The sequence below is a fragment of the Callithrix jacchus genome, chromosome 1, assembly GCF_049354715.1.
Source record: "Callithrix jacchus isolate 240 chromosome 1, calJac240_pri, whole genome shotgun sequence".
Taxonomy (NCBI): Eukaryota; Metazoa; Chordata; class Mammalia; order Primates; family Cebidae; genus Callithrix; species Callithrix jacchus.
The window spans coordinates 213535919-213559769 of record NC_133502.1 but is presented as its reverse complement, the minus strand read 5'-3'; the positions used below and the strand labels follow the sequence as shown (position 1 = coordinate 213559769).

Genomic DNA, 23851 nt, shown 5'->3' with positions numbered 1-23851 from the left:
CCTCTGGGAGCTGACATGAGGATCACGTGGGGGATACATGCAAGCCTGGCACAAGACAGGACATCAGCCAATGCCCGTCGGCCACCGCTGCCCTCCCTACCGAGGTGCTGGGGGGCACAGGCAGGAAAGGCTGCGAGCCCAGAGAGGGGAGGAAGGCAGCCGCGGTGCATCTCAGAGCCCCAGTAGTGAGGGGGCGGGTGGGCTGGGAAGGATGGGGGTGAGACAGAGGCCGCTGGAGAAGAGTGGCCACGATGCCAGACAGGAAGCAAGCACGACAGGGCGTGAAGCTGAGGGCTGCCCTAGCCCCAGAGCAACTTTCCATAACAGAGCTCTGGAACACAAAGACCCAGGGCGGGGCCCATGCATGCCCCTGGGAATCGCCACGTTTCCATAGCAGGTGACTTTCTACCATCCGACCCGGTCCGTGTTTGGGAACGGAAACTAAACCACTTATCTCTTTCTGCCACATCACAAACCAGCAGCTGGGCATCCTCTGCCCGCCTCTCCCTAGGTTGCCATGCTGATCTTGAACTCCTGGGCTCAAGCAGTCCTCCCACCTCAGCCTCCCAAAGTGCTGGGATCACAGGTGTGAGCCACCCTGCCAAGCTTAAGTCACTTTGATGAAACTTTCTATTTTGAGACAATTTCAGATGCACAGCAATTGTAAAAAACAATACAGAGGGATCCCATGTACGCCTTACAGTTTCCATCCAGGGAAACACTCTGCAAAAGAGAGTATAGTATTAAACCCAGGTACCGACACTGACAGTCCGGTTGGAGACAGAACATTCCGTGATGCAAGGACCCTGCCTGTCACAGCCACGCCCACTTCCCTCCTGCTCCCAGCCCAACCCCAGGCAACCACCACTGTTTTCCATTGTTATCATTTTGTTGTATAAAGAATGTCATACAAGCCAGACACAGTAGCTCACACCTGTAATCCCAACACTTGGGAAGCCAAAGTGGGTGGATCACTTGAGGTCAAGAGTTCGAGACCAGCCTGACCAACATCGCAAAACTCCATCTCTACTAAAAATACAAAATTAGCTGGCTGTGGTGGTGCACACCTGTAATCCCAGCTACTTGGGAGGCTGAGGCGAGAGAATCACTTGAACCTGGTAGGTGGAGGTTGCAGTGAGCTGAGATCTTGCCATTGCGCTCCAGCCTGGGATGTAAGGTGATATTCGGTTTATAAAAAAAAAAAAAAAAAAACAGAATGGGCCAGGCGCGGTGGCTCAAGCCTGTAATCCCAGCACTTTGGGAGGCTGAGGCGGGTGGATCACAAGGTCAAGAGATCGAGACCATCCTGGTCAACATGGTGAAACCCCGTCTCTACTAAAAATACAAAAAATTAGCTGGGCATGGTGGCGCGTGCCTGTAATCCCAGCTACTCAGGAGGCTGAGGCAGGAGAATTGCCTAAACCCAGGAGGCGGAGGTTGCAGTGAGCCGAGATCGCACCATTGCACTCCAGTCTGGGCAACAAGAGCGAAACTCCGGCTCAAAAAAAAAAAAAAAAAAACCAGAATGTCACACAAATGGAATCACAGAGTACAGTCCCTTTGGGGGCTGCCTTGTCCCACTCAGCAGAGCCGGAGGTTGCTTGGTGCATCAATAGTTCACTCCTCTTTACTGCGTAGGAGTATTCCCTGTTCCATGGTATGGACACACCAGTTTAACCATCCACCCAGCGATGGCCACCTGGGCTGTTTCCCATTTGGGGACATTATGAAAAGCTGCTGTTCCACTTGTGTGCAGGTTTCTGCATGAACGTGAGTCGCATGTGTATTCATGTGCTCTGCGATTCTGTTTAGACCGTCTTCATCTGGTATTGGAATGAGGGTAACATTTCACGAACTGAACTGGGAAGTGCTGTCTATTTTCTGGAAGGGATAGTGCCAGAATTGGTATAATTCTTTAAATATTTGTTAGAATTCTCTTGTGAAACCATCTGGGCCTGGAGATTTCCTCTTTGGAAATGCTAAATTACAAATTCCATTTCTTCAACAGATACACAGCCATTTCATCTTGGGTGAGCTGTGGTAGTTTGAGTTTTCTGAGGAGTTGGTCCATGCATCTGGGTTTTAAATGTACACACGTGGAGTTGTTTTTATTATTCCCTTATTACCCCTTTTAATGTCTACAGAGCCTATTTTATTCTTGATATGGGTAATTTGTCTTCTCTTTTTTTTCCCTCATCAGTCATGCTAGAATTTTTTTGTCCCTCTTTGAAATGATTTTGTTAATCTTCTTAAAGAATCAGCTCTCGGATGCACTGATTTTCTCTATTGTTTTGTTGTTTTCAATTTCACTGACTGCTGCTCTTATCTTTATTATTTCCTTCTTTCTGCTGGCTTTGGGTTTATTTTGTTCTTCTTATTCTGGGTTCTTGAGGTAGAAGCTTAGATTATTGACTTGAGACTTCCCCCTTTTCTAATGTAAGTATTCAGTGCTATGAATTTCCCCGTCAGCACTGCTTTAGCTGCATCCTACAGCTTTGGATATCTCCAATTTTTGTTCCCTTTAAATGTGTTTTAAAAACCTTTCTTCTTCCTTTCCTCCCTTCTTTTCTGAATAATGAAGTATTTCGGTCAAGTCTCTATGCAGACCTGTCTCCAACTGCTGGAGTCAGCTGGTACAGTCAGGGCTGAGTGAAACACAGCAGCAAGTCTGAGGAAGGGGCAGCTGGGAAGGGGGTGGCCACGGAGGGGAAGCCAGGAAGGGGGCTGAGTGAAGCTGTGGCCTGGTGGGGTTGACAGGTTCTTTAAATAATGGAAGGCTGAGAAAAATCACTAACCATACTGAGGAGGAAGAGAACAAGGTTTGTAACTGACAAGGAGTTACAAATACAGAAAAGGAAAAAAAACAAAAACAAAAACGAACTCTAACTCCACTATGGCTGCTGTAACGAAATACCAGAGGCTGCGTGGCTTGTAAACAACACACATCTGTTTCTCACAGTCTGGAGGATGTCAGTCCAAAAACAAGTACGGACAGATTCGACACCTGGTAAGGGTCCACCACCTGGTTCCTAGACCAGCACCTTCTTGCCACACCCTCACATGACACAAGGGGTAAGGGCAGTCTTGGGTTTTTTTTTTTGTTTGTTTTTTTTGAGACGGAGTTTCGCTCTTGTTACCCAGGCTGGAGTGCAATGGCGCGATCTTGGCTCACCGCAACCTCCGCCTCCTGGGTTCAGGCAATTCTCCTGCCTCAGCCTCCTGAGTAGCTCGGATTACAGGCACGCGCCACCATGCCCAGCTAATTTTTTGTATCTTTAGTAGAGACGGGGTTTCACCATGTTGACCAGGATGGTCTGGATCTCTTGACCTCGTGATCCACCCGCCTCGGCCTCCCAAAGTGCTGGGATTACAGGCTTAAGCCACCACACCTGGCCTCTTTTTTTTTTTTTGAGATGGAGTTTTGCTCTTTTTGGCTAGGCTGGAGTACAATGGTGTGATCTCAGCTCACTGCAACCTCTGCCTCTGCCTCCTGGGTCCAAGTGATTCTCCTGCCTCAGCTTCCCCAGTAGCTGAGATTACAGGTGTGCGCCACTAATTCCGGCTAATTTTTTTTACGTTTTTAGTAGAGGCAGGGCTTCACCATGTTGGCCACGCTGGTCTCAAACTCCTGACCTCAGGTGATCTGTCGGCCTTGGCCTCCCAAAGTGCTGGGATTACAGGCGTGAGCCACCGTCCCTGCCCTGGACCTCTTTTATAAGAGCATTCATTCCACTCATGGGAGATCCTGATCACCTCCCAAAGGCTGCACTCCCTAATACTATTACCCTGGGGGTGAGGATTTCAACATATGAATTTGGGGGTACCATGGTCTGAAGTGCCCCGCAAAGTTCACGTGTTGAAACCTCATGGCCAATGGGATGGTATCAAGAGATGGGGCCTTTGGGAGGTGGTGAAGTCACGAGTGTGGGCCTCTCAAGGATGGGATAAAGGCCCATGGGAGTGGGTCCACTCTCTTCCATTCTTCCCCCATTCAAGGGCACTAGATGCCACCATTTATGAGGAATGGGCTTTTGCCAGGCCCCAGACCTAAAGGTGGCTCAGGCTTTCAGCCTCCAGGACTCAGAGAAAGCAATCTCTGTGGTTCGTAAGGACCCAGCCTCGGGTGTTCTGTTACAAAGCAGCGCACGTGGTCTAGGATGGGATCAGGAGGATGTGAATGTGCAGAGCATGGCGAATTCGGCAGAGCTGCAGTGAAGTTCGCGGCTTTCCACAGGTGGTGACAGAGCAATATGAAAACTATGAATTCAAGTATGTGTGCGTGTATGTATGTACTCACACGCACACACAGATGTCTGTGTCCTAGCTCTGCCCCGTAAGAGAGACTGGGAGGGAGATACCGCAGGGGCAATGAGCACACCAGGCACGAAGATCTGGATTGCTAAATGTCACCCTCCACTAAAAGAACCAGGCTCCAGGCCGGGCACGGTGGCTCACACCTGTAATCCCAGCACTTTGGGAGGCTGAGGCAGGTGGATAATGCTAACACAGTGAAACCTGTCTCTACTAAAAATACAAAAAATGAGCCAGGCGTGGTGGCGCACACCTGTAGTCCCAGCTACTTGGGAGGCTGAGGTAGGAGAATTGCTTGAACCCGGGAGGTGGAGGTTGCAGTGAGCCGAGATGGTACCATTGCACTCCAGCTTCGGCGAGAGCGAGACGCCGTCTCAAAACAAACAAAAAAGCACCAGCCTGAAGCAAGCGTCTCAGTGGAAGCCCTTGAGTTTTTGGCATCTACAGAAACAGAGAAGCTCCGTTCCCCAGGGTGCTCTTGTGGGCGGTGGTCACATCTCATTCTCCTTGGGACTTTGGGGTTTAATATGCAGCACAGACCCAAGAGGTTTGGAATGACCTGACAAGCCACAGGTGAGCAGTCCCTGCTGACAGTGGGACCTAGGGGTCACCTCGATTCCATGGGAACCTCAAAGCACTTAGATCCTCTGCTCAGAAGCAGAGGCTGGTCATCGAGAGGTTTGCTGCAACTGGAGCTCATGCTGTCTTTATAAAACCACTTTCTGTGACCTGCCAAGGACAGCCCCACGCCATCTCAGAATCACCAGAACCAGAGGAAGCCCATTGCCGAGGCAGGGTCCCAAGGACTCCAGCAGCCAGCTCCAGCATGGGGCTTCACCAAATGTGGTCTAGCCACACATGGCCAGCCTGGTGATCACAGCCAGCACAGCACCGTCCCGGCCAGGTGACAGATGCCGAGTGCCCCCTGAAGACCATCTGCCACCTGTGTGGTGCCTGCTGCCTCAAGGCCTGGACCCAGGTCTCATATCTCCACCTGAGACTCCCTCTTAGATGAGCTCCCGTCTCACTAGCTCAGTTCTCATCCAGGGTACAACCTCAGAGCAAGACAATGGTGCAGACCTCTTGGCCATCAAAACTGGGTTCGGGACAGAGCTGGAGTCTATTGGCCAGAGGCCAGGAAAGCTGCCCAGGACAGGCCTCACAATGAAAGATCATGGTTCCCAAGGGGCAGCAGCACCCAGGCGGAGGATCCCAGCATGGCTGTTCCCACATCTGTTTCATGCAGAATCTCCCAGCAGCTCTGGCCCTCCTGGTGCCAGCTCACTGCCTCACCTCACAGCTCACTCACTGAGGCTCCACTGAGCCACACTGCCTGATGTCCCTGCCTCGCCAGCTGGCCAGGAGCTCATCCTGCAGGCTCTGGGCAGGCTTAGTTGAGGCTCTGGAAGATCTCCAGGCCAGGTGGGCACGAGCCACCCTCGCTTCCCCAGGGCCCTGTTAAACATCTTGCCGGCACGTCTGTGCCCACGGCCCTGCTTGGAGCTCCTGGAGCAAGGTGAGGTCTAAACATGATTCCCGCAGGTAGCCCCAGGGAAGCACAGTCAGGGACCGTCCACTCAGCGAGGTACCGAGGGTCTCTGTCCTTCCAGACGGCCCCTCCGCAGCGCTGTCTCCAAGGGGAATTAGCCTCTCTGCAAACCTCCCAAAGACCCAGGATGCCGAGGGTGACAAGGGAACAGCAAACACTTAAACCTCATGAGGGCAAAACCCGAATCTCAAGTTGGTAGAACGTCTTCCATCAGGCATGTTCGCCCTTTTGGAAGTTGTGGCAGAAACACCTTCAAGACGACCTCAGGGGGAAAAAATCAACCAGCCACGCCTGGGATGAAGCAAGGATTGAAACTGCCCCACTCAGCCCCAAGACCCCCAGGGCGGTTGTGGGAGCAGGGGCTGCGTTGTTTCATCCGCGCCTGGCGGAGCTCCACACGAACGTACAGATGCCTGACTTTGAAAAGGCCTTCCTGGAAAAACATTAGGCTCCAAAGCACCCTTTGGTTTTGCTGAAGGTGAATTAGACCAATAAACTGTCTAGTCTAAGACGTCATCAAGCACAGAGGACAAATGAACAGACTCTGCCTGCTCCCCAGCTGGGAGGGTTCCCTGCCCCACGGCTTCTGGTGGCTTTGGACAGAGGGGAGTGGGATGGGAGGAGACAATGAGGGAGGAGAGGGGTGTCTGGCGGACCCCAGGCTAGCTATGCCCCTCCCAGGTGGTCTGTGCCCCTCTCCCGTGGCTTCTGACCATGACCCCTTCTTTCTGGGCTCCATCCTGCCCTTTCCCCCTTGATGCTCCAGGAATAAGGGCTGTCACAGCTCTGCCAGCACTGCCTCCAGCCCTGGGTCCCACACCGCCCCGCAAAAATGCCCCACACCCTGCCCAGCCCTTTGTAAACAACCCTTCCAGGGCTGGTCCCATTGGAACACCCCAGGCCCGGGGCACTGGTGGATGGGGGAAGGACCCCCGAGGCATCTCCCACAGGTCGCACTTGGATGCAGTACAGGAGGCCATTTCTATAGGTGACGGCCAGGAGGTCATACTCAGACCTGAAATGCAGGTGGCCCATGCCTCAGAGACATAGCCACCCCAGAGAGCGGGGGACAGACAGTGAGACTAGAGAGGCAGGTGGGCAGCGGTGCGTCTCCCACCAATGCTTCCACCCTCGCCAGACTGCTGCATGCCGATCCTTTTCAAATACATTTTCTTAATCATCCCCCAAAATACAAAAACCAAAACCAGTGAGGTGGTAAGGCAGGTGAATGGAGCATGCTGGGAAAAGACGACGGCCAGGGCAGAGGAGGGGGTTGACCCCTCTCATTAGCCGAGGCAGGTGGGGACAGGTGCAGGGGGTTCGCTCGGCCATGTCACCCACTGCCTTTGAGACCACCCTTGTAGATCCAGCCCTTAGCCCCTCTCACCTGGCCCTGGACACCCCTCATCATCCGGCCCCAACACCTCCTCCCCGTGGGGGTCCCCTCCCACCCTGAGCCAGTTCTCTTCCCCCAAACCTTCCCTGGTGGCCTGAGGCTACCCCCGAGGTGGCTGCTGGAGGATAGGACCAGGGGTGACACTGTATACAAAGTGGAGGACCAGAGAGGGGAGGAACCAGCCCCAGAGCCTCGTCTTCCTGACCTCAGGCGGGCCCCTGCCACCCCTCCAGGCCCCCACACCACTCACAACCTGACTGGTCCTGCCCGGCTCAGGTGCACTCCAGAGGAGGCCTCTACACCTGTGTCCGCCAGAGCCGCCACTCCGAGACCAAGGCACGGAGCAGCGGGGCCGCCTCTCCCACGGGCAAAAGCTCATGATCCCTGCAAACACATTGCGAGTGTGTGGCCCCATCAGACCTCCTAATAGATGCCTAAAGACACAGTAAAAACCGGTTGGTTTCCTCCATCAGTAACCTCAGGCAAGGGAGAGAAACATCCAGAGCTTGTAGGAAAGGCCTAATCCCACACAGGGGGCTTTGCTCAGGCACCACTGAAAGGACCCGGCCTTAGACACAGAAGCTGGGGAGACTCTAATCCACCATCCTGTTCATCCTCTTACGAGAGGCCCCTCCCCTCCGGGACAGTGCAGGTGGCATCCTGCATGGGGACTTTGCTCCTCTGAGCACCTGGAAGGGGGCGGTGGCAGGCGGGCCCCAGTGAACACTCTGTGTCCAGAGCCAGGGCGAGTGTAGACGGAGGTGGCAATGGTGGCATCCAGCCCCCGAGTCCCTCCACAACTGTGGACACACTGCTGCTTCTGCCATCGGCAGAGGACGATTCTGGGGTGATGGACACTGATGGGGAGACCAAGGCTGACTCAACCTCCCCCTGTCCACCCCATCCCTAGACTTGGTTTTCTGATCATGCAGGAAAGGAAACGCACCACCTACGCCCTGTGCTTCCCCGACAATGGGACACCGTCTCCAGGGTCCCCTGTGGCCCAGTCCTCCAGAAGCACCACCCCAGGGGGCATCAAGCTCTGGTGTCCAGCCCCAACTGGCTGGAAGGGCACAAGAGGAAGGGCCGGGGGTCAGAGTAGGCAGCGCCAGGCAGCAGGACACACGGGCCACTGCACAGCTCACCCAGGTGGATGCAATTCACACCGGCCAGCACTGCTCCCACAGTCACAGGACGGCACTATGTCAAGAAGAGACTTGGTCTTTGAAATGGACAGTGGCGGGACAATGGCAGCAAACAGATCCACATCTGCAAGGCCCACCCTCTTCCACTTGCTCAGCCCGGACCCCCCCACCCCACCAGCCCCTGCACTTCTGTCGAGCACACAGTTCTCCATCCCTCAGCCAGGCCCCACTAGGGGTGACATTTAACGTGCTGCAGCCCAGACCCTGTCCAGGTACCTGCCAGCCCTCTCAATTTGGGATACCCCAAATCCCAAGCAGGCACTCAGCTCCCAAACCCCACCCGTCCGCCCTCGACCCAAATGAGGCTCGAGCTCCACCTGCCGTGGGCCGGCACTGATGGGACAGAGGGCAAAAACCAGGTTCGCTGTAATGGTGACCACTACTTGGAGCCTGTGTGGCCTGTCTGGGAGATGGTGGGACGTTCCCACTGGGCTGGGGAGGCGGAGGGACAGCAGCGGCCAGCAGGGAAAGGAGCATGGAAGCCAGTGCAGGTGGCACTGCAGCCCCAGGCCCAGAGGCTGGACCCCAACTGCCGGTGAGTCGAAGCCAGGCGCACACCCGTGGCTGTGAAAGAAGGAAGCTGTCGTCCCCACAGGACCGGCTCAATCCTCAGGGAGGACGGAGGGCCCCTCGTCTGCCAGCCGAGCTTAGGCCCTGGCCTTGTGGAAGCCTGGGAAGGGGCGCAGAGGGCATGGCTGGGCTCCAGGATGGGCTGGTAAGACCAACGCAGACCCAGGACCAAGCAAGGGCACACCCTGGAAGCTTCCCAGGAAGAGAAAGAAAGGGGGTTTGCGAAGTCAAAGCCATGGAAACAGCAGCATTTTGATGCAAAACCCAGCGAAGCGCGCCCTTACAAGCCAAGGACAGCAAAATAAAGTGAAACCGGAAGCACCCAGCCTTCCTGGACGTCCTCAGAGAGTGTTCTGGCTCTCCAGGTACGTCCAGGTAGAGTGGACAATTTTGGCTACGGAGCCATCTGAACGGCCTGGAATTTTAGCCACTAGTAAAGACTCTGGCCAAGGTGGCTGCAAATGAATAAGTCTTTCTGTGTCCCTCCCCCGGGGCAGGTGATCTCCGGGGTCCCTGTGTCCCTCCCCTGCCCAGAGCTCCAGGTGGGACTCTGCCCCTCGCAGAAGGCTCAGGTGTATGGACACTGGCCTCCACAATATGCACTTTGTAAACCACTCTTTCCAACAGCACATTTACGAAAAATTTCAGAGCATGAACGTCTTAAGACAGAAAATTCAGGGCTATTTTTTAGACAGTCTTGCTCTGTCGCCCAGGCTGGAGTGCAATGGTGCGATCTCAGCTCGCTGCAACCTCCGCCTCCTGGGTTTGAGTGATTCTCCTGCCTCAGCCTCCGGAGTAGCTGGAATTACAGGCATGTGCCATCACACCCAGCTACTTTTCGTATTTTTAGTAGAGACAGGGTTTCACCATGTTGGCCAGGCTGGTCTTGAACTCCTGACCTCAGGTGATCTGCCCACCTCGGCCTACGAAAGTGCCGGGATTACAGGTGTGAGCCACCATGCCCGGCCCCGGGGCATCTTCTTGGGCTGCCCCGGGGCCGGGGGGAGGTGGTGGGGCCCGTCCTACCTTGTTGTAGTACTGCACCTGCACCGAGTGCCACTGCCCGTCACTCACACCGCCAGGAACCTTCGGAGCCACGGTCGTCGTCGTCTCACCTGCGTGGTGGTGGGGAGACCCAGAGAGAAAGCAGAGGTTGGCAAGGCCTCCCAGGGACGGAGGATTGGGCTGTGAGGCTGCGGGTGGGCAGGGAGACAGGAGCACACAGCCACATCCTTCCTCCCCTCCCCATGACACCACGGTGGGAGGCACCCACCGTGCCGCCCCCTTTCTTTTCTGGTTACAAAAGTAATTCTTGTTCCTCTTTTCCAGTTTTATTTTTGAGACAGAGTCTCACTCTGTCGCCCAGGCTGGAGTGCAGTGGCGTGATCTTAGCTCACTGCAACCTCCGCCTCCTGGGTTCCAGCGATTCTCCTGCCTCAGCCTCCTGAGTACCAGGGACTACAGGCATGCACCACCGTGCCCTGGCTAATTTTGGTATTTTTAGTGGAGACGGGGTTTTGCCACATTGGTCAGGCTGGTCTCAAACTCCTGACCTTGTGACCTGCCTGCCTTGGCCTCCCAGAGTGCTGGGATTACCGGCCTGAGCCACTGCACCCAGGGCTTGCTCCTCTACTCTAAATATGAAAAAATGTAAACACAGGAAGCTCATCTGTTTGTACCAGCAGTGGTCATGCCTACACCGCGGCAGGCGTCAAATCCTTTTTCCGACGCATCGCATCAATGTAGACAAAATCATCCAAACCCATCCCCCTTTAGGTCCAATCACATAAATGTCATCTCAGGTTTTTAGCAACCTTTGAACCCCGTAACTCATCCCATCGTGAGGTTGCACACTCGTCTCTTGTGCATCTCTGCTTTGGGGTGCTTGTCGCTTCCACCCCTCCAGCTTCTGCTGCAGTGGGGCGGGCGAGTCCCCTCGGGGATTCCGGGACACAACCCCAAGTCAGCAGCAGCTGGGAGGAAGGAGCTTCAGGGACACCAAAGAACAGGTGAGGTTGGTACCAGGTACTGGGCAGGGAATGTCATCTCCAGGGAACCAGCAGTTCTGGAAACAGAGGTGTGGGTCTGGGGACCCTGGCCAGGGGAATAGCCTAATCCCACCTCACAGAGCCTGGAGGGCCATGGCCACCTCTCCCATTGCGGTCGGCTGTTGTTATGGGTCCCTCCCTTTCTTTATTGCACACAGAAAACCAAGCTCTATCCTCTACTATCACACACAGGTCGTTTAACATGGGCCAGGGTTCTAGAGATGGAAGCACCTGTGAGCTATCTTGGAGAACTTCCGGGTGGAGGAGGAGATGGCAGAATTCACTCCTAAAATCAAGTGTGCTAAGTCGGGTGCGGTGGCTCACACCTGTAATCCCAGCACTTTGGGAGGCCAAGGTGGATGGATCACTTGAGGTCAGGAGTTCAAGACCAGCCTGGTCAACATGGTGAAACTCCTTCTCTACTGAAAATACAAAAGGGAGCCATGCATGGTGAAATGTGCCTGTATTTCCAGCTGCTCGAGAGGCTGATGCACAAGAATCGCTTGAACCTGGGAGGTGGAGGATGCAGTGAGCTGAGATTGCACTGCACTCCAGCCTGGGGCAAAGAGTGAGACTGTATCAAAACAAAAGCAATAATAACCTCATGTGTGCCAGAAAAAACAGAGATACACCCATCGGTAATCTGGAAAAATGTTTTCTAACAACATGCTTAACGGCCTTGTCAATATATATATATATTTTTTTTAAAGAGACAGGGTCTCGCTATGTTGCCCAGGCTGGTCTTGAACTTCTGGGTTCAAGCAAGCTGCCTGCCTTGGTCTCTCAAAGTGCTGGGATTACAGGCATGAGCCACCTTGCCTGGCCAGCCTTGTCTCTCTGTCCGTCTGTCTCACACACACACACACACACACACACACACACACACACGTGTATATTTTTAAGATAGAGTCTCACTCTGTCACCCAGGCTGGAGTGAAATGGCACAATCTTGGTTCACTGCAACCTCAGACTCCTGGGTTCAAGTGATCCTCCTGCTTCAGCCTCCCGAGTAGCAGGGATTACAGGCATGCGCCATGACACCCAGCTAATTTTTGTATTTTTAGTAGAGACGGGGTTTCACCACGTTGGCCAGCCTGGTCTTGAACTCCTGACCTCAGGGGATTCACCTGCCTCAGCCTCCCTAAGTGCTGGGATTATAGGCGTGAGCCACCGCGCCTGGCCGGCAATAATACTTTTAATGTAGAGATGTACTACACTTGATTTAATGATTCCTTGGTTTCTGAAAACATGAGCCAGATCGTTCACATTTCCGGCACTATAAACAACACTGCTACAAACATCTTTGTGCACTTTGGATTTCTTCAGTGAGACAGATTCCTCGACCTACAACTGAGGGATGAAAGGGTAAGCAGCTTGGAGGTGCTGCACAGGGCAAGGGTCGTGCTAACGCACAAAGCATCTGTGAGTTGCTCAGAGCTGCCCTGCCCAGGGAGAAGGCCCCACCTGCAGAGAAGGTGAGCTGCACCTGCTCGTCCACAACCTCCAGGGCAATGAAGTCGTGTTTCTCGTTGAAGCGGCCATTGTAGAGCAGCAGGCCGTTCCTTTCCTGGGTGGCAAACCTGCGGAGACAAGCAGAAGCACATCACAGGCTGAAGACCCCAAGGTCAGAAGGCTCCCCAGGCGTGACAAGCCCAGCCAGAGAAGGGCGGGCGCTGGCCTCAGGCACGCATCCTTCCCAGGGAAGCAGAAAGCCCATCAAGCTTGATGAGCAGCATTCTTTTCTGGAAGTAGCAAACCAGAATCCATGGGGAATCTGGATACTACACCATGCAGAATGTGAACAGATCCCATTTGCGGCCAGGCGCGGTGGCTCAAGCCTGTAGTCCCAGCACTTTGGGAGGCCGAGGTGGGTGGATCATGAGGTCAGGAGATCGAGACCATCCTAACATGGTAAAACTGTCTCTACTAAAAATATACAAAATGAGCTGGGCGTGGTGGCACACGCCTGTAGTCCCAGCTACTCGGAAGGCTGAGGCAGGGAATCGCTTAAACCAGGAGGCTGAGCCAAGATCGCGCCACCGCACCCCAGCCTGGGTAACAGAGACTCCGTCTCAAAAAAAAAAAAAAAAAGGCAAGAAAATATCCCATTTGCACATGCTATAAGCACAGCCCATAGCCAGGACACCTGTTACAAATATGTTTGGACACAAAGCATGTGCTGTATATTTTTTCTTTTTTTTGAGATGGAGTCTTGCTCTATCATCAGGCGGGAGTGCAGTGGTGCAATCTCGGCTCACTGCAACCTCTGCCTCAGGCTCCCGAGTAGCGAGGACTACAGGAGCCCACCACCACGCCCAGCTAATTTTTTGTATTTTAGTAGAGATGGGGTTTCACCATGTTAGCCAGATGGGGGCTGGTGGGCGGGGTCAGTGTCAAACAGCCCTGCACAGCTCCCCAGGCAAGCACCCTCCACCGCTGGGGATGGAGCAATGAAGATGAGACCCAAAGCCTAGGGGAGGGTAGGAAGAACGCAAGCAGAAAGAGGAAAGGCCAGAAAACAGAAACCAAGGCCCCGAGAGGGGCCCCGGGGAAGGAGGAGGAAAAAACAAAGAGCTGGGGGGATGATAGGCAGCTGGGAACGGAGCCCAGAGCCCACTTGGGAGCCCGGACGCTTGGCAAAGAGAAACCAGAAAGAGGAGAAGGGTCCGTGAAAGAACCCACCTGAAACAAAAGCAGGGAGGTGCCCCCCAACCCGGCCCCTCGCAGCGGCTCTCAGAGGCTCAAGAGGGCCCCGCCCCGCCCACAGCCCCACTGCTCCCGAAGTGGAACTGCCCTGGCAGCCTGGGAGGCATCTTATGATTTTGCTTGTAATGGCATTCCGGACAAAACCCTCAGTGATTTAGCATCGGCTCTGCTTGTTCAGCCACCGTCACATATAAGTTCATCAATTGCTGTCCAGTACAACGGTCTCACAGATACAAAATCTGACAAGCAGCAGCACAGCCTTCTCTTGTGTACACATGTCATTCAACATTTTTGGAGGTGGAGAGGAGAGTGGCGGGAGTCTCTGCCGCCCAGGTTGGAGTGCGGTGGCATGATCTCAGCTCGCTACGACCTCCACCTTCCGGGTTCAAGTGACTCTCTCATCTCAGCCTCTTGAGTAGCTGGGATTACAGGTGCCCACCACCACAGCTGGCTAAATTTTGAGCTTTTAGTAGAGACAGAATTTCACCACGTTGGCCAGGCTGGTCTTGAACTCCCAACCTCAGGAGATCACCCGCCTCGGCCTCCCAAAGTGCTGGGATCACAGGAGTGAGCCGCTGCGCCTGGCTAGGAATACGCTCTAGTATTCAACAGTATGGGTGGGAACACAGAGTTAACAATAGTTTATTGCAAATTTCCAGAAAACTAGAATTAAAAAGTTACAGTGTTACCAATACAAAGAAAACAGAAATGTTCGAGGTAATCAATTTCCAATCACCCTGATTTAATCACTACATATTGTATAAGGTTATCAAAGTATCACATACATCCCCGAAATATGAAAAGCTACATATATAAATTTTTTTTTTTTTGAGACAGAGTTTTGCTCTTGTTACCCAGGCTGGAGTGCAATGGCGCAATCTCAGCTCACCACAACCTCCGCCTCCTGGGTTCAAGCAATTCTCCCGCCTCAGCCTCCCAAGTAGCTGGGATTACAGGCACGCACCGTGCCCAGCTCATTTTTTGTATTTTTAGTAGAGATGGGGTTTCACCATGTTGACCAGGATGGTCTCGATCTCTTGACCTCGTGATCCACCTGCCTCAGCCTCCCAAAGTGCTGGGATTACAGACATGAGCCACCGCGCCCGGCTTATATATAAATTTTTTAACTTTTTTTTTTTTTTGAGACGGAGTCTCACTCTGTCGGCAGGCTGGAGTGCAGTGGCGTGATCTCAGCCCACTGCAACCTCCACCTCCGCCTCCCAAGTAGCTAGGATTACAGGCACTCACCACCACGCCAGAGAAGAGGTTTTGCTCTTGTTGCCCAGGCTAGAGTGCAATGGTGTGATGTCGGCTCACTGCAACCCCCGCCTCCTGGTTCAAGTAATTCTCCTGCCTCGGCCTCCCAAGGAGCTGGGATTACAGGCATGCGCCACCAAGTCCAGCTAATTTTGTATTTTATTTATTTTTTGAGACAGAGTCTCACTCTGTTGCCTAGGCTGGAGTGCCGTGGCGCAATCTCAGCTCACTGCAACCTCCACCTCCAGGGTTCAAGCAATTCACCTGCCTCAACCTCCTGAGTAGCTGGGACTACCGGCGCGTGCCACCACACCTGGCTAATTTTTTATTTTTAGTAGAGACGGAGTTTCACCACGTTGGCCAGGCTGGTTTCAAACTCATGATCTGGTTTGAGATCTGCCCACCTTGGCCTCCCAAAGTGCTGAGATTATAGGCATCAGCCACCACACTCAGCCTAATTTTGTATTTTTAGTAGGAATGGAGGTCTCATTATGATGGCCAGGCTGGTCTTGAACTCCTGATCTCAGGTGATCCACCTGCCTGAAGTGCTGGGATTACAGGCATGAGCCACCGAGATTGGTCTGGAGCTACTCAACTGTCAAAGGCCACACGTGGAGGACAGAGATATCGCGATCTCGAAGGACACGAGCATGGAGATAGGCTCGCCCCTTTCCTAAAGGGACCCGTGTGACGAGGCGGGAGGCACACTCACGTGAGGGAGACGGTGAAGTGGAAGCGCTGTCTCAGGCCCCGGAAGGTGACAAAGGACCGGGGTGGGAAGCTCCTGGTGGTGACCTCGCAGTAGGGCCTCTCGTACTCGCCGGGAGGGCACACGCAGTGGAAGCCGCCGATGAGCAGGTTCACACAGGTGCCCCCGTTCTTGCACACCCCGTTGGCACAGCGGCCTGAGCGGGTGTCCACCTCGCAGTGCTCTCCTGCAGGGGGAGAGGAAGACGTCAGAGAGGAGGTTACCAAGCAGCCAGCGAAGAGCCCATGGGCCCCTCGAGGACCCCGGGCACATCCCAGCCACAGAGTCAGCTGCTGAAAGAAAACCTGACTGACTCCGGGTCAGGGCTGTGACATGAACAGACCCCCCCCAACCCCCCGCAACCCCAGCTCCTGGGGACTTGCCCAGAGCTGTGCCAGACACAGCTGCACCCAGCTTCCAGGGGGCAAGCCAAGGATGGTAGCCGATGAAGAGGGGGTTCCAAAAACCACTCCCTGGGGTCAAAGAAAATGCATCAACGAGCCCTTCCCAGGCTTCAACACCACTGTGAGCACTTTGCGGGGTGAGCTGGGCTCTTCTGAGGGCCTCACGCCCCTCCCCACTCCTGTGCCCATGTGATGGCAGAACATAGGGAGCCTCGTCGGAGATTCAGACCATGCTGCCATCACACAGCCCAAAGGCCACTTCTGAGCAGGCTGCCTGCCCTGCCTGCCGCACGCCCTCCCACCCCACACACAGACCCCTCGCACTGTCTGGTCACCCCTGGATTCCAACTCGGTTCTAATCTTGCCTGTCTCACTCAGCAGCCTGTGAGCTCCAGAAGGGCAGGCATCACCCTGCTCCGATGTCCTCCCCAGAGTTTAAACTCCTCTGTGACAGGAAGGTTCTGGAAGCTTTCCTGGAGTGACCAGCCAGGCGGCCCATCGCACACTGCCTTTGCCCCTCCCCGTCGGCCCTCAGAACAGGAGTGCTCAGAACCTCATCTGCTGGGAGGGTCTCGTGTTCGCCATGCTTCCAGCCAGCTGTTCCTGGACTGGCGGCTGCATCCTCCCGCAGCCAGGGGTGTGGCCGGTGACACTCCCACCCCCAGATGGGGACAGTGGCCTGCAACCCACGGAGCCCATGCTGCCTCCTCTGGCTTGTGAGGTGAACACTGGCCGGAGTCTCCTCTCAGACCTTCAGGGGCTTCCAACGACCAGAAAATTTCCAGCAACATTCTCTCCCAGTTACGGAATTTTAAATGAATGCATTTTTAAAAATATTACATTCACATCGTAAACAAACAAACAAAAAAAAACACAGTGCAAAGTGTATGGTGTGGGCTGGGCGCCGTGGCTCACGCCTGTAATCCCAGCACTTTGGGAGGCCACGGCGGGTGGATCACCTGAGGTCAGGAGTTTGAGACAAGCCTGGCCAACACGGGGAAACCTGTCTCTACTAAAAATACAAAATTAGTCAGCCATAGTGGCGTGTGCCTATAATCGCAGCTACTTGGGAGGCTGAGGCAGGAAAATCGCTGGAACCCGGGAAGTGGAGGCTGCAGCGAGCTGATCGCACCACTGCACTCCAGCTTGGGTAACAGGGCAAAACTCCATCTCAGATTCCAGTATTCCATCAGAGGACCACGTCTAAACACACATTGCTCACAGCCAATCCATGGGCATGTGGGCCATTTACAATTCTCTTACGGCAAGTGGCTTTTCAGTAAACATTCTCTTATAGAAACCCTGGAGGGCAGTAAGACTGGAGAAAATCTCTAACACTGCTGAGTCAGAGGTCACACACGAGTGACACTTTTTTTGGAGACAGAGTCTCACTCTGTCACCCAGGCTGGAGTGCAGTGGTGTGATCTCAGCTCACTGCAATCTCCAGCTCCCTCATCCAATCCATTAGCCACCATGCCCGACTCATTTTTGTATTTTTAGTAGAGACAGTTTTCACCATGTTGGCCACGCTGGTCTCAAACTCCTGGCCTTAAATGATCCACCTGCCTGGGCCTCCCGAAATGCTGGGATTACAGGTGTGAGTCACTACCCAGCCCACAAGTGACTTTTTTGGGTCTTTTGAGACAGAGTCTCACTCTGCTGCCCAGGCTGGAGTGCAGTGGTACAATCTCAGCTCACTGCAACCTCTCCCTCCTGGGTTCAAGTGATTCTCCTGCCTCAGCCTCCCAAGTAGCCGAGATTATAGGCACACGCCACCTGGTCAGGCTGGTCTCAAACTCCTGGTCCTGAGGGAGCCACCCTCCTTGGCGGAACTCATTTAAACCTAAGCACCTCCTAAAGGGCCCATCTCCAGATCCAGGGCTTCAGTGCAGACATCTGTCAGTGCCCAATTCTGTCCACAGCACATATGTAGAGACAACCGGCAAATTTAAAGGACTAGACACTGAATGTTAAACTTTAATACCCACTTTTAAAACTAAAAAAGGAACCAGGTGCTATCAAGGGTGGGTGCTGAAGTATCCCCCCACCATTCCCCTCCAAGACTGGGCTCTGGGGTGTGGACTGCTGACGGCTTCTGGCTGAGACCCTGCATTCAGATTCTACCTCCTGGCCCAGTTCCCCTGCCCTCACTGGGGTGGCCCCTATCCAGGGATGGGCAGTGAGGACACAGTGCCCATCAAACAGCCCCACGCAGGCCACCCCTGAGGGGCTGTCCCAGCTCTGCAGCACACCGTGGGGTGCCCACGACCTGGTATACCTGCTGGACAGCCAGCCTCCCCTCTGCCCGGCCCCTCATTGCCCCCAGACGTAGCTCCTGAAAGCCCCCACACCTGCTGCCTCCTAAGCTGGGGGCTGGAGTCTGTTTCTCAGGGAGGCCAACCTCAGCCATTGCTGATTTCAGTAAGTTCAATCCTTAGTTTTAGGAAAGCAATTCCCTTGGGGAATGCTTTGAATGAGCTTTTGAGGAACAAACGAAGCTTATTTCTAATGAGGGTAACAGTCATCAGAAGTGAATGGTGCTCCTGGAGAATCCAGTTCTCTCTCTGCTTCCCCCAGGCATCTCCGTGTCTTCAAGACCAGGTAACACTAGTAACGTGTAACTGGCTGAGCCAAGATGACTCCAGACTCCAGTACCGGAGCCCTCTCAAAAACGAGCAGGGCTGAAGTCGCCGACCTTTGCTGAGTTTCATCAACCTGCACAGCCTCCACACCAGTAACCCCGAGGGCCTGCAGGCAGCAGAGCCGATGCCCAGGTCAGAACCAGGCACAGGCCAGGGGGTGCTTTCTCCTCCACCCCAGGAGTCAGGGCAGGGTCCCACCCACCTGTTCCGTGCTGGCAGGGGCTGCCCCCAGGGAAATGGGAACAGACAGGCTTCCCAGCCCACTCAGAGTTAAAGCAGCCAGAGAGGCGGCGGCCCCAGACCCTCGTTCCCATCACCCGTGGAGGCTAACTTCCCACTAGTGGGGGTTAGCCCACCACAGGCGCTGCACCCCGCCACCCTGCAGGCGGGCTATGTGCACACACACTTGCACACATGTTTGCACAATGCTTTTTTTTTTTTTGAGACGAAGTTTTTATTGTCCAGGCTGGAGTGCAATGGTGCGATCTCGGCTCACCGCAACTTCCGCCTCCTGAGTTCAAGCTATTCTCCTGCCTCAGCCTCCGCAGTAGCTGGAATTACAGACATGCGCCACCACGCCCGGCTAATTTTGTATTTTTAGTAGGGACGGGGTTTCTCCATGTTGGTCAGCGGGTCTCGAACTCCTGACCTTATTCACACATGCACACTCACAATGTCTCCCACACGTACACACGTATCCATATAATTTGGCTTACTTTTGTCTTGCTAACTTTCTATGCCTGCTCCAGTACCGGATCTGTCCACACAGGTGCTCACACACACACACACACACACAGGTTGACACACCCTCGCATGCACCTCACATCCTGTCACACGTGCATACTTGCACGCCCACCTGCACACGCACTCACACGTGCAAGCCAGTGCTCATGGCCACCTGTCCAGGTGGGCGGCTGGCCTTTATAAATCCTGTGCATCCACGGGAGGTGTGAAGCTTAAGGTATATTTCTCCTCCCTTGCACACTTCAAATTATCTTGTTTCAACTTTTAAAATACGTGACACTGGGGAGTGTTTGCTTTCCGAGTTCCAGCCAGTGGCCACGCAAAGCACCCTCCGGAATAGCAAAGCCGCCGGGAGGGGATGGGTGGACTCACCCAACCAGGACGGCAAACAAAGGGGCCGGTGGGGCCCAGCCCTGCCCTTCCCACACCCGCCTCTGCCTGTCCCAGGTGCTAAGAACTCAGGCTGGGTCTGGGGCTCAAGCTCTCCCAGAGGAAAGTGAAGCCCAGGCCCCCGACCCCTACTCAGCTTCCCGGTCCCACCTGCCCTGGGTGGGAACTCACGCTCCCCTCATCCGAGGACTGGAAGGCTCAGCATCTCACCTGCAGCGTGGGATTTCCTCTAAAAGGCCAGGGAAAGGCGGCCCAGCCCTGAGTGAAGACAGTGTTTTGTTTTTGTCTAGAAGGTTTGGATTTGAACTTGCACGGTGGCATACCTGCTTCCTTTTTTTTTTGAGACAGAGTCTTGCTCTGTTGCTCAAGCTGGAGTGCAGTGGCGCGATCTCGGCTCACCGCAACCTCCGCCTGCCAGGGTCAAGCGGTTCTCCTGCCTCAGCCTCCTGAGTAGCTGGGGTTACAGGCGTGTGCCACCATGCTCAGCTAATTTTTGTATTTTTAGTAGAGATGGGGTTTCGCCATGTTGGCCAGGATGGTCTCGATCTCTTGACCTCGTGATCTGCCCACCTCAGCCTCCCAAAGTGCTGGGATTACAGGTTTGAGCCACTGGGTCCCGCCGTTCACGCTCCCAAATTGAATTTCCAGTGGCCCCCAGCGTCCTCAGGCTGCCTGGTGAAAGGGAGGGTGACAGACACAAACTTGTCCTGCCCCCCGAGGGAGGCGCCTGTGCAGGGACTGGAGTTCCACAGGGGCTGCTAACACCCGTGAGAACGCAGGGAACCCAAGCACAGAAGTTAGTCCCTCGCCTGAAAGGTCTTGCTCCTTTCAGTAGGTTGCAAATGAAACGAATCTCCATGGAGTTGTTGGTTTGCTTTGCTTTTTAAAGGAGACGTTCTGTTTGCTTAGTTTTCTGTTTGTTTTCATTTTCAGAAAGGAGCTGTATGCGTTTCCCGTGGCTGCTGTAACAGATGACCCCAAACTGGAGGCTCAGAACTGCAGAAACCCATCCTCACAGTGCGCAGGCCAGGAGCTAGAAATGAAGGTATCAGCAGAGCCCAGCTCCCTCTGGAGGCTGCGGGGTGGGTCCCTCCTGCCTCTCCCAGCTTCTGGTGGCTCCTGGCGTCCCTGGCTTGTGGCTGTATCGCTCCAATCTCTGCTCTGTTCTCACAGGGCCATCAAATCTCACTCTCCTTCCTTTCATTAAAGACACCAGGCTGGGTGCAGTGGCTCATGCCTGTAATCCCAGCACTTTGGGAGGCGGAGGCCGGCGGATCACCGGAGCTCAGGAGTTCGCTAGCCTGGCCAACGCGGTAAAGCCCTGTCTCTATGATGAAAATTAACTAGGCATGGTAGAGAGCACCTGTAATCTCAGCTACCTGGAGGCTGAGGCGGGAGAATCCTTTAAACCCGCAAGGTGGAGGTTGCAGTGAGCCAAGATCGTGCCACTACAGTCCAACCTGGGCAACAAGAGCGAAACTCCATCTCAAAAATAAAAACTAAGGCTGGGCGTGGTGGCTCACGCCTGTAATCCCAGCACTTTTGGGAGGCAGAAGCAGGCAGATCACCTGAGGTCAGGAGTTCGAGACCAGCCTGGCCAACACGGCAAAACCCCATCTCTACTAAAAATATAAAACATTAGCCAGGTGTGGTGAGGCATGCCTATAGTCCCAGGTACTCGGGAGGCTGAGGCAGGAGAATCTCTTGAACCAAAAATTGCGCCATTGCACTCCAGCCTGGGTGACAGAGCAAGACTTTGTCTCAAAAAAAGAAAAGATAAAATAAAGACACCAGTCACTGGATTTAGAGTCCACCCTAAACCCACCATGACTTAATCTCAAGGACCCAAACTAATTACATCTGGAAAAACGCTATTTCCAACTGAGGTCCCATGATGAGATTCTGCGTGGACACGAATTTTGGGAGCTACTGAATCCACTCCAGCGGCCCCCCATGTCTGTCTTGCAATCAAGTACATTCTGGCCTCTTTGAGCCTGGTGCCCTGAGAGCAGCAGCGCCTGCTGGCGGAGCCTTTCCTGAGGATGCTTCTGAGGTGGAAGCGTCCAGGACTCGCCGGGCGCTGCTCTCCCTGCTTGCAGGAGACGGTGCTCCCAGTCTAACAGCTCATCCTCCACCACACAGCCAGGGAGAGACGGTGCCCCCACTGCAGCCTCTCCTGCTCCAGCGGCCCCCTGCACAGCCCCTGTGCCCGCCCCACAGTCTCCAGACCTACATGTCCCTTGCATTACAACAGCAGAATGCTCCACAACACCAGCCTCGCCACGTGTCAGTCCCACTGGCTAGAATCCCACTGCTCCATAAAGACCCCAGCCTGAGGCTCCTAGGGCCCAGCCCAGCCAGGCGCCCAGCCCCGTCCTCACCACACTTACTGGCCTGTGCCAGCCCCGCTGTGACCTCCTCCCAGGTCGCTACTCACGGCCCTGTGCGTACTCTGCAGGCGGTCACCTTTGTCGCCCAGTGAGAGACGTCTGTCCTCCGCCTCGGGCACTCCCCTCTCAGGAAGCTCAGCCTGCCTGCCTGCTCAGGGCACCCTTGGGGGCTCTCATGGACCCCAAATCTCTCCTCTCTAGCAAGCGCCCCACCAGCTCCACGTCCAGCCCTGCCTGTGTGACCGTTCCCTCGCGCATCTCTCCCCCCAGCTCTGTGCGGGCAGTGACAGGGTCTGTTTGGGGCCAGTCCAAGGCTGGCAGGCACAGTGAGGGCCCAATACATGCCTGGTGTGTGCAGGGCATACGCTGAGCACCTGGCAAGGAGGGTTGCGTGGGGAAAGCCAGGTCCCCTCCGTGGCAGGTACTGACCAACACTGGAGAGTGAAACCGAGTCACAAAATGCCAGGATTTCCCCAGTTTCAAGTCAAGCACTTAACCCATGAAGCCACAAAACCCACATAATTCATGTATTTGATTCAAACAGTGCAGAAAAGGTGTTGATGTAATGAATTAATTGTATAGATAAAACTTTTTTTTTTTTTTTTTTTTAAATAAAGGGCTACAAGAGGCCGGGCGCAGTGGCTCACACCTGTAATCCCAGCACTTTCGGAGGCCGAGGCGGGTGGATCACGAGGTCAAGAGATCGAGACCATCCTGGTTAACATAGTGAAACCCCGTCTCTACTAAAAATACAAAACATTAGCTGGGCACGGTGGTGCGTGCCTGTAATCCCAGCTACTCAGGAGGCCGAGGCAGGAGAATTGCCTGAACCCAGGAGGCGGAGGTTGCGGTGAGCCGAGATCGTGCCATTGCACTCCAGCCTCGGTAACAAGAGCCAAACTCCGTCTCAAAAAAAAAAAAAAAAAAAAAAAAAAAAAAGGCTATAAGAACTGTGAGCAACAGGTTTTGGATGAACTGGACCAGCCTAGGGAGGCCCCGTCTCTGGGTTGCCTAGGGCTGACTCCCAGCACCTCCAGCCACAGTGAGAGTGTTTACAAACGGGGCCAATTCAGGATTCCCCCCGGGTTGGTGCTTACGCATCTGCAGCAAAGCACTGCCCAGAAGGTAAAGTTGAGGCAAGCGTGAATGGCACACAGTGCTGTTTACAGGCAGCGGGAGGGGCTGGTTGTCAGCATGAGTGAGTGATTACAGCGCTGTTTAAACAAGGTATCTGGAGGGGCTGCTCCCCACCAATCCTCAGGGGGAACCCCGAATTGGCTGCATCTGTAAACCTCCCACCACCACTCAGTCGAAGGCAGATGTGATATGATAGTTTGTAACACTATTAGTGAGCTCTGTGTCTTAGCTCTGTGCATTTTCTAATACAGCTTTTATAAGACATACTCTTTTAAAAAGATAAATGTTCTCAGATATGCTCACGATCAGGGTTTAAACTTTATCCTTCCTTTCCTAAGAATTCTCATTCAAAAG

At 54.2% G+C, this 23851-nt stretch overlaps 1 protein-coding gene across 5 annotated transcripts in view; it reads right to left on the bottom strand.

The window, feature by feature from the left end:
• The window catches only part of CELSR1 (cadherin EGF LAG seven-pass G-type receptor 1), a 182386-nt gene that overhangs the window by 68012 nt on the left and 90523 nt on the right, over positions 1-23851 (bottom strand). For all 5 annotated transcript variants that reach the window (XM_035281089.3, XM_054242314.2, XM_078343462.1 and 2 more), the window contains exons 3-5: positions 15755-15977; positions 12544-12659; positions 10058-10146 (exon numbers count right to left, since the gene is read on the bottom strand). In XM_035281089.3, the coding sequence (XP_035136980.3) occupies positions 10058-10146; positions 12544-12659; positions 15755-15977 (428 nt within the window). The remainder of the gene's footprint in view (positions 1-10057; positions 10147-12543; positions 12660-15754; positions 15978-23851) is intronic.